The sequence below is a fragment of the Nyctibius grandis genome, chromosome Z, assembly GCF_013368605.1.
Source record: "Nyctibius grandis isolate bNycGra1 chromosome Z, bNycGra1.pri, whole genome shotgun sequence".
Classification (NCBI taxonomy): domain Eukaryota; kingdom Metazoa; phylum Chordata; class Aves; order Nyctibiiformes; family Nyctibiidae; genus Nyctibius; species Nyctibius grandis.
The window spans coordinates 10494570-10514474 of NC_090695.1; the positions used below are offsets into that span (position 1 = coordinate 10494570).

A 19905-nucleotide genomic window follows, 5' to 3' on the forward strand; every position below is an offset into this window, starting at 1 on the left:
TGCTTTTGATTGCGATACTACACAAACATTGGAAAGAATGGTTTTTGTGTTTTTCCACCTGCCTGACTTTCTCAGTGGATTTAATTACAACCCAGTGGAGTTAATTACACCCAAGTGCCAGTTTCCTCACAGAACTACACTCCATATGCCCAGTCTTGTATCCCCTTTAATCAATGGCAATGATTCAGTGATGCATGATCATACCCCAAATTAATCCCTTTTTTCGTTTAGACAGCACCTGTGCCTATGAAACCATATTTGATACCCATGGGTGAGATGCAATAAAGGAAGTAGGTGGTAGCAGCTAAAAAAAAAAGGGAACAGAATGAGGCATTCCCCATCAACTAAACCCAGATCTGCTGCCCTTAATATATGCCTTAAGAAATACTGTCTTTACGTATTAAGTACATCCTATAACACCAAACTGCATCACTTTCTTTGTTCATGAGATGAAAGACCATGTGGCATAATGTGATTAGCAAATCATTCCTGAGCTTCTCAAAGAAATTAAGACAGAATTACTGCTTAAAAGAGTGAGTTCTTCAAGAGCCTCTTCATTTTACACTGATGTCTTTGGTTGTGTCCTTTCCCTAATTCTTTTTTTTTCCCCAAGGAAGAATGGAGTTCTTTTTCTTCTTCTTCTTTATGCAGCAGAAAAATGAGACCTAATGGAGTCTTCACGTAACTGCCGGTGTTTCCCCATGTTACAGTCCTCCTGTCGAGTTCGTCTCTCAATAGTTATTCTGTATTTCTTTCTGCATGAAAGGAGAGGAACAGAGTGAGAAATCCTTCTCCAGCTATAGGATAACAGGACTTTCCTTATAGAAAATGCCTGTAGGGGACAGCTGGGTGCCAGCTGAAAAATGAGATGTGGCAGAATGTGAAACCCTGCTCAAAGATTAAAGTAGTTTGCCTCAAAACATTTTACCCAGGCTCAAAAATGTCTGTTAATTTCTACACGCAGTCTCAAAGCAACAAGACACAGACGTTTGCTTCTTTGAAAATTTCTGATCTAAGTGATCAGGAAGTTTTTGTGAAGTGTCATGTGAACCGTGTCACATCATTGCTTTATACTGATCAAAGGCAAATTTCTTTCCAGTATATGGGGGGACACTTTCTGCAGAGTTCAAACAAGAGATCTGATTCAGTTGCATTTCTCACTGAAACGATATATTAACTAATCCTCCCACCTCACTCTGAGAAAGCTACTATGTTTGTAAAGTCAGAGGAGGGAGTATGATGAATTAAGAAGAGGGATGTAGAGGACAGATAAGAAGTAAATACAAGAAGTAAATACAATTGCTCGTGCATCAGACACAGTTTTTCCCGTGTGTCTTCCTCTAGGGCCTTTAGAAGAATTCCGTTATGTTACTTTATATGTCAAACAAACCCTCTGACTGCCTTTCAGTTTGCCCTTCAGTACCCAAATCTCCCCCAAAATCATAAGAAGATTCACATTTATATTTTATGCATTTATGCTGCTACTGAGTTTCAGGACCAATTTTTCAGAAGGACATTAGTCCAGCCCCTTGTGCATACAGTACTGCTTGTGCAGATGCATGACAAAAAACTTGTATGCCAAGGGAAGCTCTGCTCCACTTGCACGTGTAGCAGGAGTCAGAGCTAGATATGTAGCAGTGGAACAAAGATTTTCAAAACACCAACGTTTTGATTTGGGTAACATGGCTAAATAGAAAGTGGGAACCTACAAGTTCTGAAAAGATTCCCTAGACATCTGTGTCTGTATCAGTAGGCTCCAAAATAACTTGAAAAACCTATGTTCTTTACTTCATTTACATATTTTTCAAGTCAGATACTTCCATAGGTCACAGCATGCACAGTAGCAGCTCATGCACAAGGGCAGGTCCACATTTTAGAAATGTAGCTCTTTAAGTTTAAATCCTTTCAAAGCTACATATTAGAACTACTACCCGGACCTTTTAACGCTTTGCATGCACACTCAAAACTGTGTTTGCATGCTCATTTGTGGTAATTACAGATCCAAATGAGATGTAATCCAAAGGTACATACACAGTTTGAAAGGTACAGAAGCTGCAGGTACAAATTACTTCCATAATTCCTAGACTTGCATTTTCTGAAAATCTGACCCGTACATCCTGATATGTTATGTTGCTTATGTTTATTAACATAATGGAATTAGAGAACTGTCCCTTCTCCTGCTTTGAGTGGGTGCAATTAGATCTCCAGAGTGAAATTCACTCATGTGTCTTTAGATGTCTGCAATGTGCAGATCTATCTGACAGAGTACTCGCGGCTTCCTTCAGTCAATGGAGAGAAATAGGCATTTCTAAGAGGCATTCTTCTGACCTGGTTTAGCTTTTACATGAGAAGGACATGAACTGCACACAAAAAAAAGTGTTAATTTCTCCCCTCTGACCATAAATACAAAGACTAGGTGTTGAGCTCAAGTGTGTACATCTACTTTTACAGACAGTCACCTTTGCTCACATGCATTTCCAATCCAAATCTTTGTGTCAGATGACTACGAGTTTAAGTCCTGTTTCTACAATGATGCTTTGCATAGTTTTGTACCAGCTCAGGATACGTCTTTTACCTCATCTCTTGTTCTCACATATCAATTCCCTCTCAATATCAGCAATGCTAAAAAACACACCTAGAAATTAGCATCTCAGATTGAGAATATATAAAAGATGTAAGAACCTCTGACGACATACACTATAAAGATAGATTTGTATCTTCTTTTTCTTTCGTCTTTTAAAGATAGTCTTTAATCACTCCCAGCTAACTTATCTTGTCTCAAACCCAAACAGCATACTATATAGGCACCAAACACATGAAAGCATACAAACAACCTGCATAATTCCAGTTGCCAGTACTTGACAAATAATTCTGGATCTAGGATCTTCTGAAACCCTGGAAGCATGCTGGTGAATTGAAGCTGGTTTTGCTTGTTTCATTTTGTTAACATTTTATTAAAAAAATATATTTTTATTTGATAAAATTATTTGTTCTTATAGACAGAGGTTAATTCTATTCTCGTATCCTTTTCTCTTCCATACCATAGGAGGATAAATTATAGTATATATAAAATGCTGAAGATGTATAATTAATTTATTCTGTCAGTGTCGGATCAACTCTCAAGACTTTATATTTGCTGACTAGCAGTGTAAGAATTATTTTACTTAAACAGGAGTAAAACACTGATCACCCTGCACTGACCTCAGCTTATTAAGTTAAATGCACAGCTTTGAAATCCAAATGCTCTCTTATACCAAACTAGAAATCTCCTTCTGGCTTCCAGTACAATTTCACTCAATACTCAAAAACAAAGCATGGTAGGAGGCAAGTGATATAAATCTCCTGCACGACCACAGCCTGTACAATTGTGCTGACATGGAGTACCAAACAAAGAAGGCTTTCAAGGCCAGGGCACTTCATTAAAGCAACTGTGAATGACTGGAACTCACTGGGATTACTTCCATGAGTAAAGTTACTCAGAGATGTAAGTAGTTACAGGATGAGGCCCTGAGTCAATAAAATGATTGGATATACACAAAAGGACAATCAAAGTGTGTTCACTGTCTTTGGTGGGAATGTTACCACAGGTTATTATGGCACCTCTCTGTCTCCCATCAAGGATGTGCTGCCAGGAGGTGAGAGGTTTGGATGACAAGTAAAGAGTTTACAGAACTTTCAATGAATTGGACTAACCTGAAAAAGTAAAAAGCCATTAGCAATCCTGCTCCAAGCAAGGCGCCCACAACTATTCCTGTAACTGCTGATTCTCCTAGACCACCTGCTTGAAAAGGGGAAAAATAAACAATCAGGGTTCATATTGAGAACTATTTGCATTCACATATTGGAAAATACACAAAACTAGGAAATGAATGACCAACGTCAGATAATAACTAAACCCTTTCAGAGCTCAGGACTCCATGGGAACTTCTCCCTTAGTTCCAGCTTTGGCATGTTTATTTTTTGCCCTTGTTTTCCTTGGGGTTAAACAAGCCCCCAAGATCAGTTTCAGATGAAGACACAATCCTAGAGGTGCGATACATAGGAATGTTGTTAAGAACTGGTCTGGACAGCTTGCTCTGAATCATTAACAAAGACTGGGATTACAATGATGCACATAATAGGAATCAGCACTGAATACGCCCTGTCATAACAGAAACAAACTCATTTCACTTGGTTTAGCATCATAACCCTCTGTCACCCAGGTTTATTAAAATGACCATGATTATCCAACAGCTCCTCAATTTATTTTTTTTCTGAACCTATGCTGTTTCAAGTTAAAGTCATATGAGCTGTGCCTTGCTCCAAATCTCAACAGAGGCAGAGGAGGGACACAGTGGCTGAAGGTGAGTCCAAGAAGGGACTGTCACTCTGCAGAGTGCAGGGCAGATGAAGAACAATGGCATTTTCATGTGGGTGCAGCCTGCTCACTTTTCCATGCCCACCTGGGTTTGTGGAAAGGAACAGCGAAATACTAATGAAATTAAACTGCTCCCTCCTCTTCATTTATCCTTGACTCTTTGAAAGGATTTTGTCTGTACATCGGGATGTGTGGAAGGAAGAGGGTGCATAGCTACACCATGCTGAGCACAGAGGGTATGGCCTGGAAATAGACTCTAGAGCATGTGTGTATACAGCATGTGTGTACACACAGGTTCTTCAGGGATTGAAGAATTATCGGGCTGCAGATTTTTCTTTTCACTGCAAGACTAGCAATTTGTTTCCTGTGAAAAGCTAAGACCACCCTTTGCCACTGAGGCACCAGTATCTTCCTACTCTTATCTCCTTGTAATGTCCCGCTCACTACAACATGGTCTGCAAAGTCAGTACACTGGAAAACAAGGACACCTTCTCCGTGGAGGGTAGTCTCAGCCTTCTGGATTCACAGGTGTTGCCCCATTCAACTGACTTCACTTCTCAGCCTTTTGGGTCCCTCGCAGTGCCTTCTCAGAGCATTGAAAATCATTCTGCACTCGAAGAACACCGCTTCCATCAGTACTGGCCTCCCCAGCTGCTTATTATCAATATGGTCATTCTCTGTTTGGGGTTTCAGTTACATCCTTCTTTCTGGCTAAAAGAGATTTTACCTTTTAGCCCCTGGAAAGTCCTAAAGCTTCCAGAGCCCTGGGCTGTGCATCATGATTACTGTCATGTTTAAGTTCAGGGAAGTGATTCAGACCACGTACTCCCCAGGGCTGCCAGAACTTAACTTTCCAAACAGTCAGCAGAGAGATGTAGTCTCGATATCTCAGCTGGACAACTGTGCTAAGCAGTTTAATATGGCCCGTGATGTTGCATCACCACATGGACTCCTCTCTCTGACAGCCTGGGCAGAAGCATTAAGTCACTAAACTTACATGATTTACACGGTGTATTGTTTGTGTGCTCTGAAACTCGGCTTTCATCTAGTCGCAGCCTGCCGTGATTCCAAGGATATTTCACATTTGATCGAATTTCAAAACGCCCCTGCTTTCCATAGTAGTCCCCGATCACCTATGCAAAGAAGAAAGGAATGAGAATATTTTCCTATCAACTCAGGGAACTAAAACAAACAGGAGAGCTGTATCACTCACTTGGACTCCCGTGGAAGGATGTTGAATCACAGAGAATAGAGCTGAAGGGGTCTGTGGGAGATTATGTAGTACATGCCCTGCCCCAGGGCAGGATCAGCTGAACAAAAGCATTCCTGACAGATGTTTATCCTAACCTGTTCTTAAAAGCCTCCAAAGATAGAGACTTGACAATTCCTGCAGGCAATTATTCTGGAACTTAGCTATCCTTACTGTGAGTGGTTCTTCCTAACACGTAACCTAAATCTCTCTTATCGAATTGCCAGTGGACATAGAGACTCTTCCTTACTGAAACACCTTTACATATTCACAGGCTCTTATCTGGTCTGCCCTCGGGCTTCTCTTCTACATAAACCGAGCTCACACAAGTTTTTTTAACCCTCTGAATATTCCTCCTGCTCTCCCTGGGCTTTCTTCAATTGTTCTATAGTGGGTTGAGTGCTCATGACTGTCACCCAGGTAAGTGAAAGTATAATTCCAAGAACCTTGTGTGCTGAGGCTCCTGACTACACACTCCAGGCTGGACTTTTCTACTATGCAAGGATCTGGAGGTACTTGATCATGTTGAGCTAAAATCTTCAAATCTTCTGAAGAACTATGACAGAGACTGTCATTCTCCACCTTGTATTTCTGCAGTTGATGATATTTACACAGAAAGGGCCTTTCATGCTTATTATTCTGTTAGCATGGACTATTATTTCAGAGCAATTCATCAAGATACTTTAGAATTTCAGTCCTCAACAGTAAATCCAAGCTTTATTCTAACATATGTTGGATCTACTGCAAATTTGCAGGACTAAATTGTGCTAACAGTAGTAGGTCACTCATCTGAAAATAGTTCAAAAAAAAAATCTATGTACAGTAATAAAGGCTAAATATCATGACACTGAAGCAGTCAGAAGCAATGGCAGAAGCACATCAAAAGACATACTTGTCCTACCATGGATAAAAAACATGTATTAATACACTGGGTTTAGAATTCAAACCACTGATAGCCTGTTAAATCTTTCACATAAATTTCATTTTGAAGGGAAAGAGTTAAAAGACAACTTTACCCTCGTTAGATAGACAAAGGTAGATTTCACACTAAAGAAAGGAGCTAATTTCTCTCCCAGTTTTGCAACTGGGAGATAAATCCTTAGAAGAAAGAATTTTTTTAACATTTGTTCAAAAATAAAGGCAAATTTGGTAAACTGGAAAAAGTAGAGGGAAAAAACATCAGAGACCATTTACAGGCAGCAGACTATTCATTAACAGATTGTTTATTTTATCAAACAGGAGTGGGAGAGTCCGCTACCAGCAGGGCTTACTAAATATGAAAGCATTCAGAAAGGCTTAAGAAGAACAAACAAGCTATAAGCAGCAACCAAAAGGATTCAGACCAGAAGTAGAATATAGATTTTTAAAGAGCAAGAGTGGTTAAACAGTGGAACAAACATTGAGGGAGCAAGCGAGGCAGTCCCTGTTCTTCAGTGTCTCCAAATGAAAAATGAATGTCTGTTACAGCACGAGCTTTAGTCACATGTAAACTACAGGGCTCCACACAAGGGTAAGAAACCTGCCTGCCTGTAATACAGCAGAGGTCAAACTAGGTAATCTGGTGTTTTCTTCTAGCTCTAAAATCTGTGAATGGACCTGGGAAAACAGCTCTGCCCAAACACCCATTCACCTGGCTCAGTTCAGCTGCGAAACATTCTCATACGGACATAGAAAAAAATGGCAAACTGAATAAAACAAGGCATCAAAGAAACAATGTGTTTAGAGTCAGGCACGACGGTGGAAATGAATGTAGCAGACACAAGTAATTGCATATATACTTACATGTGTCATAAACAAAGCAGAGAGACATTAAAATTAGCAATATGTTAAAAGGAGAAATGTGAACATCAAAGAAGTAAAACATAGTTTAAATTGCAAGTGAAAGAGCAAGGGAAGGAAGGGTAGGAGAGGGGGATTAAATTGATAAATGAGAGAAAAAACTAACGGAATGAACAAACAGAAGAGATACAAGTTGTTAAAACTAAAGTTAACCAATTTGTACTCCTAGCTTCAGTTAATGATGATTACTCCTACCCCTGGGAGTGTCTGCAGTTTGCTGTAGTCTTTCAGTCCCTTTTACACATCAAAACACACTAGACATCCTCACACTTTTAAAAAGACTTCCTGAGTTTGTCTCTGCTGCAGCACTGACGGGAACAAGAGAACTTCACCGGATTCAAATCCACACATAGAAATCTCCAGCTCAGATTCACTGCTGCTTTACATTTGAGTTTGATAAAACAGGAGAGGCCAGCAAAGCTTAGGTTGATGCTGACTTTGCAACTAACAGAAGCTTTACGCTGCAGCTGGAGTTATGGCAACGTATGTATTAATAAACTCAACGCAGTCATGCTATTCTTTATATGCAGTTGGTGCTATTTCTCATAGTCTCTTTCTCACAGTCTGGCTGCTTCCACTCCTGCTGCATCCACTGGAATAATTCACATGGTGTATATGGAGCCACCTGATTAAAATGTCTTTTAAACACTGAAAACAAGGCACTCAGGTCTTACTGCCTGATAAACAAGGTGAGGAAAGGTCTGCACTCTTGCCTGTGGTTGACCACAGGGTAAGATTAAATTACCTGTACTCACTGTGTTTATACATCAGGGTAACTTGTGCATCCCTGTTGCTATAAGATTACTCTTTCTCCTTACCAATGAATTGGCCTTGTTCATTTTAAACAATAATTTCTCATAATCAAAATTTATCAGTACTTAACTAGCTTGTGAGATTTCACCCTTTAAATTTTAAAGACTCTAGCCTAATCATGCGAAGAAAGATGTATTGTTAAAGAAAAGACGTCAAGAAAGTTCAAAAAAAACTTAGGATAACTACTTCAAGACAATTATTTTACAGAAAGGATTTGGTCTCCAGGTTGATAAGATTAAGCAATACCATTTTAATGTGTATATTAAAGAAACAGATGCCCATCAAGTAAACAGATGACATTGTGTTACATTACACTGGCTAATTCATCAGTGGCCAATGGCAATGGTGTTTTGTTTCCTTACCTCCTGTGTGCCTGCCTCTGGGTCTGTCATCCCAATCACAGAGAAATCCCCATATCTGTCTCCATTGGCATCAATGGACACCTGCCCTGCAATGCCTAGAGAATGGCATGTGAGGAATTAGAAAATTAATTAGTTAAAATACTGAGCCTTTCCAAAGCAAACAAGAAAACAGTGGACAGGTTTTTACAAACCGATATGACAGGAAATCTCATCAGTCTCCCAGCATTTTTGTTGGCATTCCAAAAGAAATTGTAATTTCATCTTGGTGTCTGCATTCCTGAATTCTTAACATTTCTCCTTTTTAAATATCAAATGTGTGAGACTGGGGAATATGTGAGAAAAATCTAATCCAAAAGCCAGCATGCAAGAATAAAACACAAATATATTTAATGCGAATTATTTACAGAGATCCTAACCCTGAAATATCTAACAATGCCTCAGTAAGGAGAGTCCAGCTCATGTGCACAGCCCTATGCCTTGCAGACTGATGGGGTTGGTGCACCCATACAGCCAGTCCAGTGTTGTTTCCATCTGATGGGATGCTGGAGGGGTCATGATCAAGGGGCACCATGTGCACTACATATGCATTAAGTCCTGCACTCATTTACACAGGACTAACTGCATAACATGGTGCTGTTCGTTTTGCATTTTTAGACCCCCAGTTCACTTCCTTCCTTTACAAGTTCTAGGAAACTTCAGGGAAACTGGGAATCATAGGCTCCTAGCATAACTCAGGTTTGAAGGGGCTTCAGCAGGTCTAGATCCAACCTTCTGCTCAGAGCAGGGTCAGTCAGGAGGTCAGAATAGGATGCTCAGGGTTTTATCTGGTCTTCAAAACCTCCAAGGATGGAAACTGCACAACCTCTCTGGGGCAACTTGTTCCAACTGTTATGGTGAACAAACACTTCCTTGTATTCAGTCTGAACCACTTCTTTCAATGTATGCCCTTGTGTACAAAGAGCATCGCTCCAACTTCTTGTGGTGTAAGTCAAACAGGTTCTTAAAATCCATCAAACAATACCAATTAACTATGATGAAGACACTGTAAGATTTTGCTGATATGCTTTATCACCTCAGATATTCTCAAATGTAATCCTCCACTGCCTGACACAAAACATAGCCATTTACACCAGTGCAAGTCAAACAGGCTTCATTTTACGTCCATGTTACACCAACTACATGACTAATCCAGGCACAAAACAGTAGAGAATCACGTTCTCAGTGACCATAAATCAGGAGAGAGACATCAGTATTCACCCAGAGTATAAACAACCCTCAACATACTTAATGATAGTAAACATGCAACAGATTAACACACCTACATTTATCTTGTCTCTGTTCCCGCTTAGTGATGTCAGGAATGTTTAATCTTAATGTGATTTTCAGAATGTGCAGTGGTCACCAAAAGATTTTTGTCAAGCATCTGCTTCATTATATCATACAGTAATCAAATGATTGCCAATTTGATTACTGCAGAAAACCAGAACACGTATAACAACCACTTGGCTGTGAAAGAACTGGAAGAGGCCACTATAAAGAGCTGCAACGTCCTTGACTACATGGCAATTTGGATCTGACAGGAGGTGTTAATTGGAACTGACACTGTCCTGGCCCAAGAAAGCCAAAACTGAATTTTTGGAAGCAGGTACTGAAATTTGCTGAAACTCAGAATTCCTGTGGGATTTTTTTTTAATAGGAAAGACTCATTTTAAAGTTTTTATCTGAATCAAAACAAAGAGCTTGACATGTCAACATTTCCTGCAATATTCTTCCTTTAGAAACGTATTTAGGAAATTTTGAAACAACTTTAATGAAGAACTGCATTTGGATGAAGGTAAAAGGATTTTATCCAGACTCTCTTTTTTTCCTATTATGTTAGATACCTACATACAGAAAATTTTGCTATTTTTTCAGAGGAAATACCAATGAATAGAAAATATCCTCCACAAAATGTGCGCTGCTGTCATACCAGGGCATCTCTAACAACCTAAGCAATAAGAAATCCTTTGATCACCTCAGCCTCATCCTTTCCTAAGCACATGATGTTGCCTGTGCAGTTGCGGCTGGCAGACTGTGAACGCTGCAGGAAACAGCATTCACACCCCATTGGGAGTTCTGACGGGTCACCTATTCAGTGCAGGCTGTAAAATGAGGTGCTCAGGCAATTAGATATCTAGATGCCAGTAGTTAAATTAATGCCATTAATGAAACTGAAGTCCTCATCATCGAGGCCTGCAAAAACTTTAAGTGAATTATAAATCTTCAGTCCTGCAGTAGAGCCTGGTGGGTGCATGCATGGACCGTACTCTAAGACGCTGCATGCACTTCAGAGAGGGGCTTACAGGCTGAATAAAGGGACATGATTTTCCTAAAAGGACGGGCTTGCAAGACACCAAGTTAAAGGCCTCTTTCAAAATCAGGTTTATCCTTGTAAATTATGTCCAGCAAAGTACTGCCACAGGGAGGAGATGGCATATGACCTACACAGCATTTTGACCTTTTCAACTGCACCCTTACAGCTCAACTTGACAGCTATATTTTCAGAAGAGCTGTGACAGGTCAGTCGGCAACAACAAACTGGTTTTCACAAGTTGGGAAAGAGAACATTTTTTCCTCCTGGCTGGTTTTACAAGAAAGGTGTGAGAATCAACCGTGTAATCTACATGAAGCACGTGGTACTATAGAAGACTTGCATGGGCACACCAGCTGATGGCTTCCTGAAGCAGAGAAGTAGGACTAGAGAAAACACAGACAGGCTGTGCTGTGGTATCTGTTCTTACAAAGGATAACTAAACAGTGAGGCAAATCCTTCGACACCAGATTCCCTCTGTTAAAACAGTGTGTTTCTGGGAAGCCATGGATGTGAAGGAAAGTAGTGGGACATCAATACCCAGGTGGTGCATAGCTCCTTATGGGATGACTGCAATCAGCATAATTTAAAGCAATCCCTCTATTGCCTTAAGTTGCCCTGGGGACCCTTCTGCCTTCTGTTCAGGCCACAATTTGAGAACGGAAAGGAAGTTTGGAGCTGCTGTCCTTCCTGCCTTCCTCCACTATGTGCAGTGTGTTCTTAGAGCAGAGAACCTGGCCACTGAGGTTTTTCTTACACATTCAAATTAATCATTTGCTTCTTATCTAGGGGAAATGTTTCCTTCTCTTAGGAATTTCCATAGGGAATCTTGCCAATCCTACACCAAAAGATTGGAGTATTATAAAAGATGAATGGGAATATTATAGACATGGATGGGAATATTCTAAGAGACGACAGATGAATTCAATAATCCTTGGTTTCTTTATTACAATCCCTACCTGGCAAAAGCACTTGCATCACTTCACATCAGCAGGGTGACATACAAGTGCCAGTTGCACAGTGGAATTGCAGCCTACAGGATTAGGCAAGAAAGGCACACTGCTGTTCAGCTGCAGCCTTTGAGATAACACGCACGGCTCCTGCAGGAGGCTGGGGGGAAATCCTTCCAGGGCCCAAAGGAGCCCCGTCAAGAAACAAAAAAAAAAACCTGGCACCTGCTTGCTTCTCCATTCCCAGGCTTTTAAGATAAAAAAGTCAAATGGAAAAAATGAGGCAATATCAGAGCTAATAGATGCACATGAGTAAAGTGAGCAGCTGTAATCTTTTCAAAAACAAAGAAGGAGCCTGAGAAAATTACTGCTATTTCTTCACAACATCAGTGAGAGTCATTAAATTGTTAGGAGTTTTTTGAGCTGAATAAGACCTAAAGGGCTGGTGCAAAAATAAGTCAGACTGGTGAGGTATGTGAGCCAGCCTTAAAGATGTATATGGTTTCATATGTTTTTTTCCCTCTCATTTAAGAGAGGAATAGGCACAAGTCCTTGCTCTGCACACAACAAAGACTTGATTTTTTTTTGACTCTGAAAGCCAGAATTCCATATTAACTCTTACCTTCATATGTTCTGTTCCGTGTTTGCTGAACAATTTTTTCCCCATCTTTCTTACTGAAACCAAACTTCAGGACTTCCTGTAAAGCTAGAGCATAAAGAAGAACAGCGTCATGGAATCCTTCCACAAACATGTTCACCTAAAAAAAAAAAAAGAAAAAAAAAAAGCAATGGCAACTGACACATGAAAAACGTTTCTTCCCTATGGAACTGATTAACTAGAGGGGAATTCCAAATTAACCAAAATTACTAATTTGGACGTTTATTTTATCAACTGCTGGAACACAAAGGAATATGTCTCAAAAAAAAACAGGGGGAAAATGGCAACTTTTGACCAGTTTTTAGAAACAGTTAACCACTATCTGCTATTCTGAACATTCAAATCACACTTCAGTGTTGTGTCTGAATAGCTCTGCAGATAGCGGAGAAATTTGCAGATCACAGTTCCCATGCCCAGACGCACAAATTCTGCAACTGACCATGTGAGATGCTCTAAGGTGCTGAGCACCCTCATCCCGCAGCACCGAGTATGTCCTCCTTCCCCTGTGCAGAGGACTTAGCACCTCTCAGGATTGGGAAGTATGTTCTGCCATGATTTTTTTTGGAGAGCACAACTGGTGGATTTGCTTGTTTAATGATTACCAGTTCCATTTCTGGCTCTTGTTCAGCTGAGCATCTCTCCACAAGCAAAAGAGCAATGGAGGAAACTTACTCTCTACAGTAATGCATTCTCTGGAACTGCCACGAGAAGAGTTTCCTGTCCTTTACATTTTTTTCAGTAAGTGACATGAAATGTTGCTTTCTAACCCGAATATAAAACAAGACTGCTGCCAACCAGCTCTGCCTCCCACAAGTCTACATAGGCACCCTACAGCTTTAGGTCTACATCACTGTGAGTAACAAAGCCAGTTAAAAGCAGAGTGCTGCAGAAACATTACAGGTTTGTTCACAGGAGCCTGGTGTGCTTCAGAGATGAAGAAATAATTATTTTAGGAGCGGAGTTAGATGGATACCCATCAGAAGAAGCAGACACACACGGCTTGAGCAGCACAAGTATTCCTCTTCTGTAAGCAGCAACTCACATCTCAGCAGCGCAATGCACCCTGGCTTGATGCACAATAATTCAAAATGAATTATCTTTTCAGCTGCAAGAAAGATGTTCCCATTCACTCACAGTTTCATGATAACAGAGAAGTTCCTGACATTCTGGCAAAGGCATAATCAATGATTATACCACATTATGGAGTCTCTTATTGCCATTTCCAGTGAACAATCCTCCTCTACAATTATTCTCCTAGATAGAAAAAACATTTAGCCTATCTTCCACTTCACTGTATCTAAACAATTTAAAATGTTGGTAAATAAAGTGCTACTCTAACTCTCACAGTTTTAGCTGGACATTAAAAATGTTAAAAGATAAAAACATGTAGCCAGTTAAGTAAATAACTGCTCCATAGATAAAAAGTATTACATAGTTGATTGGCTAAGCTGAACTAACCAAGCCCCTGGTAATGTAATTACATGCAAGACATTCCTTCACTCTTAAACTGGTTGCCAGCAGTAAGGAGAATTTCAGAATTATTTACTGATAATACAAAAGTTTACATTGCTCTGACATTTAAAATTGGACTTTTAGATTACTCCAACCTATGTTTCATTAAGAAGATGCACCACCAGTTTAGGGGAAGAGCCCACAGTGCTACAGAAGGCACAGAACAGCTCAGCTCAGCCTGACAGCCCAAGACTTAAAGGCAGCTGCAGTTATTTTGACCTAAGGAGAAAGCATGAAGGAAGAGGGGGAAGTCAGGCTTTTGGTGGGACAACAAGAGCTGATGGACAGAGTGCACACTAGGACAAGCTTTGCCAGTGGGGGGTTTAATTTTTCAGAACTGAAAAAAAACCTCCAAACCAAGAAACCACAAAGCTCAACAACTGCTTTATGTGCCAGCGTTAAGAGTCCAAGTGGCCTGCGGATGATCAAACATGGGCTTTCTTGATGTGACGCTCATTCTCTCAGGAGAGAAATGAGTCTCTCTAGTTGCTTTACCTCCCTGCTGGCTGATTTACAGCTTGTGGCTGGCATCCATTTCAAGGAAAGCTATTTGTCACTTCCTTTGTCCATGGCAAAGACCTCTCAGTGTAACACAGCAACCTTCAAAATCCATTTTGTCAGCTAATTTGCTCAATCTGAAATCTACCCATGCCACCAGCCTGAAAACCCTCCTGTAGACACTGCAGATTTGCCAGATAAGCCCTGTCAAAACCCACTTGGCAGTTTGCGAGGTTACTGCTGCAGCCCCCTGCCTTGACTCTTGGCCAAAAGCCCTATTACATATGAAAAATCACATTAGAAAATGATCAGATCATTTGTGCCATCTCTCAGTTCTTCACACACAAAAGCCAGCATTTTATCTTATGTTGTCAAGGAAGGTGAAACTGCTGGTAATTTATGACATTTCAAATCTTCTCCTAAAAGAATAATATTTATTGTTTGCAGGTGGGACTGCACCTGCACTCCCAAGCCCAGTCATATGTTGCGCACACTGACTACTTCTCACATTATTCCAGGAACATGTTCAAGCACCAGTTCTAGAAAGGGGACACAGGATGCTGTGAAGGGCATAAAGCTTTCCTGCATAACACCTTGCTCGATCATTTAGAAGTTGCCGCAATCCTACAAAGCGAATGGGTTGCATGATGTGTAGGACTGCTCTAACCTAGAAAGGAGAAAACATCAGAGATGGGAGAAATATTACAATGTGAAGTAATGGCTGCAGATAATTTTGAAGGGATTGCTCTTTATTCCATTTTCCACCTGTCCAGAGCTCACTCAGTTTCATTTTGCAGCCCTGTTGCCTGTGACTGTCTACAACAGATCCTCTGAGTACAGAAAGTGCAAAATTTGTTCCGTCTGATACCACTCCTGACTTACTAGAACAGTGCCCCAAGTCCTATAGTCCTAGGACTTCCTTTCTGGACATTAACTCTGTTAATGATACCTCATGTACCTCATGGGTATGAAGGATTTTCTTTATTCTTCTTTTATTTATGTCAACATAGCTTCTGTTCTACATTCAGTCCCATCACAAATGATGAAACAGCCACCTATCAGAAATGATGAGACCGACTGAGACCAAATTTTCCTCAACAATTTTTACACCTTTTGGCCTGTGTTTATCTGAATCGGCCAGTAAGAATAAGTCATACTTACAAAAGAGCCCCATCTTTCCTTTGCTTCAGGAAAAGGGTTAAAAAGGGCTAGAAGAAGTGTATGTTCCATGAATGTGTCCAAACAGGGACCAGAGTAAATGTGAAGATGTTTTCACAGGTTGCTTGAAGGTCTCCATGGTAATTAATAATGTGTGGTTCAACATTAGATAGCTCTCAGGACAAAACTAAACAGATTATAAAAGCTATTAGATCCACTAATCTTACAGGTAATTAACAGTTCTTTTAGTTGAGTTCTAATACAAAGCTCAATACAAAAAATTATTTTTTTATTATTTTCCATTTTGATTTATGCTGGTTTTTTAACTACAAGTACAAGCTGAGCTGCAACTGCTGTGATCATAATTTGCATATCAGGTCTACTAAAATGTTGCTGTCCCTGACTTGTACAGCAGAGCCACCCCCCGATGTGTGTCACCAGCAATGTGAGTGACAGCAGAGAAGGTGCCGGGTTTGCTGAACATCTTTGGAGGCTGCAATACAAACACGTGGAAACCCCCCTGCTGAGATATCTTCCGTATTACTTTCACATCCCATTCAAGGTACCATGTAACTAAAAAGCAGCTAAGCTAACTGCATAGCTGGATGAGACAAGCATACATTTGCACCTTTTATTTTCCTAACTTTCCACTCTAATTAACCATGTTCCATCAGAAAAAAAAACCCTCTCCATGGAAATCACATGAATAAATTTTACACAGTTCAAAGTTATAGTTCCCCAAGTAGCTATAGCATGACCACACTATTCATATATACCAAGGTGTTAACAGCATACACAGCAATGCAAAAGACTACTGACATGGAAGACAGCCAAGCTACAGCTACGCAGGACCCATAATTTTCCATATCCTGCCTACTGACTGTTAAGTAAGCTTATTCTCTTCCATGTGGAACTGCCCAGCTCTGAATCACAGCAATTACAGCAATTCATACCACTTCAGTGCTAGGCAGGGAGGATCACCATCACTTTTTCTCTACTGCAAAAGCAAATAAAAACATTCACCAGACTGGGTCTCTGCATCTACTTCCCAGTACAGCCGCAGTGATTTTCAAGTTGTCAAACTATAGCCCCAGACAAAATCAGCGAGGACCCTGGGGGATTGCATAGGATGTACCCAGACTTTTTGCAAAAATCTTACCAATTTACGTACTTGATGTGACGCTCAGGTGAGTTAACGCGCACTGGAAGTCCACTGATATTTCACCCTCTTTCAGATTAGTCCACATGGATGAAAGTTTAAGCAATCAAGTATGGAATTTTGATCCTATGAGCACATGAAGCTCATCTAACCTCAGGACTATGAATACTGTAAACGAACCCCCATGAATTTTAGCAATATTGTGTTATATTGTAAAACTATAGCGTGACACGGCACAAATATGGCAACGAAGTTCAAACAAAACTACTATATTTCAAACACATATACGCTGTGATGTACTTCAAACAAATCTCACGCCAAGTTGGTTCACCTGCTTCATGACTACGGACTTCTCCAGCACAGCAACACATCTTACGGTTTAAGGAGACATTTTCCAAGTATCTCATGCTGGTTCACTGTAACTCAATAAAATATTCTTTTTCTAAGCAGTTGTAATTTAACTGTCAGTTCTCTCTTTTTAACCCTCCTTCATCAAGCCAATTATAATTACAGTCCTTCCTTTATCAGCTTTTCCAAGAAACCCTGACGTAGCTAACTTTTTTGCATGCATTTCTTGAAATGTATCTTTGGCTGTCTCCTGTAAATTGACTCACTGTCCAGCAATATACTCTTCACTTGCTTTTGGAGCAGGGACTTTTCTCTTTGATGCCATTTGCTGATGTTACATGCTCCCATTCAGGACATCGCCACTGCTGATGCCATTGTTACAAGTACTCCTTTATGGTTCTGGGATACCCAGGGGCCCTCAGCAGTTCTTTGATGAGCTGCTATGCCCTTGCTCTGAGCTGCACAAATCCAGAACAAGGTGCTCATGATCCCCATACAGTAGATGACAGACAGATATAACTGATTCAGTTTTAAGTTTTTTCTTTAAGATAAAATATGATTGTCACAAACTAACCTTCTGTTAAACTTTTAGTTTGCATAAATTCAATGAGAAACTCAGAATGGAAGTGCGATGTAGACTGGGTATGTGAAGTCCAGGGAAGGATATCCTTACATCTGAGCATTACCTGCAAACAGGTGAAGTGCATTTCAAACCAGTAATGCTGTGTCCAATTTCAGCTTTGCAGTAATTTATTAGTCCTACCGCCACAACACTACCACTTATCATCCTGCACATTACCATCATAACAGGATTATCACAGCTCTCATTAGCTCACCGTCCAGCTCCTCAGATCCTCACGTGATTTCTTAATGCTACTAGGCAACAGAAACTCACGAGTTCCTAAATCTCACCTATGGATAACAGCTACTCCCATGCATCAGGATTGGGATTTCAAGGACTCCCAAGTATAACACACGCAAAGCCACAGGATTCACCCATAGCCAGCTGTCATAAACAGCACGTCTCAGGGTGCCTACAAACATGGATACATGACCCGACCTGTCTCCACAGAGATCACATCACTGTGAAACCAGCCCAGTAACTGGAAAGGAGGATAAAGCTGTAAAACAGTTAATCAAAGCTGTATGTTTAGATGCCTAATACTAAAAATACAGCCTGTTTGCATGGGCAACCAGACCGATTCCCTAACAGAGTTGGACCTTACTGGTTCAAAGAAACAGGAAGGGAAAGAGAAAAATAATAGAAACACATGCCTTCTCCAGAGAAGGCCATTTCCTCAATATTTAATTCACAACTGAAAAAGAACATATGGCATTACGCCAAATTCTGGGCAACGCAGCTGTAGCCAAGGACAGCCTCTCACTGTATTCACTGATATCAACTCTCTATAAATACAAAAATACATAAGCTGGCACCTGCTCAAGAACACATGAGGCCAGAGCTCAGGACTTGGTTTCCTAAATGATAACTGTTCCATCTATCTATCCTAACAATAGATAACTGTTCCAAATCTCATTTGTTATTTGGGGCTGGAACCCACATCTCTCCCTAGAAAAAGAGGATGAGCACTCGCCAGTGTAAGGAGAAGTCATACGACAATAAAAACTTGTGCATATTAAAGAGAGATTTATTCAAATACTGTTGCATCAATTTCATCTTTTACAGTGAGACTGTGTATGTGGAAACTTGTATGAGACTTTTCTTATAGGGGAGGATGTGACTTTATTATGTGAATTCTGCAAACTGAGGCTTATACTCTGTTTTGAAATTATAGCTTAAAAATTCAGCACTGTAGTCGAATAAGACATCACTTCCCTTTAAGGAGGCTTTTTCCAACAAGGCTGCCTACTTGTCTCCTTCTCCTTGCTGGTATTTATTGGTACAGCAGTAATGCTGAGTGCAGAGGAGATGGAGATGTGCGCCTCCGCCTAAGCACTCTGCATACCAGGTGATGTGGCCCCAGCGTGAGGACTTGCAATTGAAGTGCAAGTTGAGAGAGAAGGTATAGGTAGAAAAACTAGGGCTGTGATTATGTCTGGGGAGCAAGCAGCGGTCACAGCCCATCAGCTGCCCACCTTCATCATGAAAGAGCCTGCAAGCGCCATTTGAGAGATGAGACGTGTAGAAAGACCCTTCACCAAAAGGGTTATCAAGCATTGGAACAAGCTGCCCGGGGAAGTGGTGGAGTCACCATCCCTGGAGGTACTTAAAAGATGTGTAGATGTGGTGCTTAGGGACATGGTTTAGTGGTGGACTTGGTACACCGTGTTAGGTTAATGGTTGGACTCGATGATCCTGAAGGTCCTTTCCAACTAAAACGATTCCATGATCCCTGCCTTTACTGCACTTTCTGTTTCATTTGGACAGAAAGATGCTCTGCTGTGGCTAAGCCCTTTTCCTTCAGGGTGAGACCATGCCTTTGCCTGCCTGCACTCTCCAGCCATGTATCTGACTACCTGGTACACAAGCTGATGTGCACCCCAGGCATGCCATACCATTGCTACCTTTCCTCTGCATAGAGAAGAGGATGCTTACTCCAACGGGACTGAAATACCACCAGTCACAAACTCCCATCCACTTTAAAGTCAGATGTGGACTGGAAACCAGCCCTTTATTCCACAAACAGGTCT

At 40.7% G+C, this 19905-nt stretch overlaps 1 protein-coding gene across 1 annotated transcript in view; it reads right to left on the reverse strand.

Moving 5' to 3' along the window:
* Positions 1-643: 643 nt before the first annotated feature.
* NPR3 (natriuretic peptide receptor 3) overlaps positions 644-19905 on the reverse strand; it is a 40806-nt gene continuing 21544 nt past the window's right edge. The window contains exons 4-8 of the mRNA XM_068422052.1: positions 12543-12678; positions 8621-8715; positions 5355-5490; positions 3694-3781; positions 644-755 (exon numbers count right to left, since the gene is read on the reverse strand). Of these exons, the coding sequence (XP_068278153.1) occupies positions 644-755; positions 3694-3781; positions 5355-5490; positions 8621-8715; positions 12543-12678 (567 nt within the window). The remainder of the gene's footprint in view (positions 756-3693; positions 3782-5354; positions 5491-8620; positions 8716-12542; positions 12679-19905) is intronic.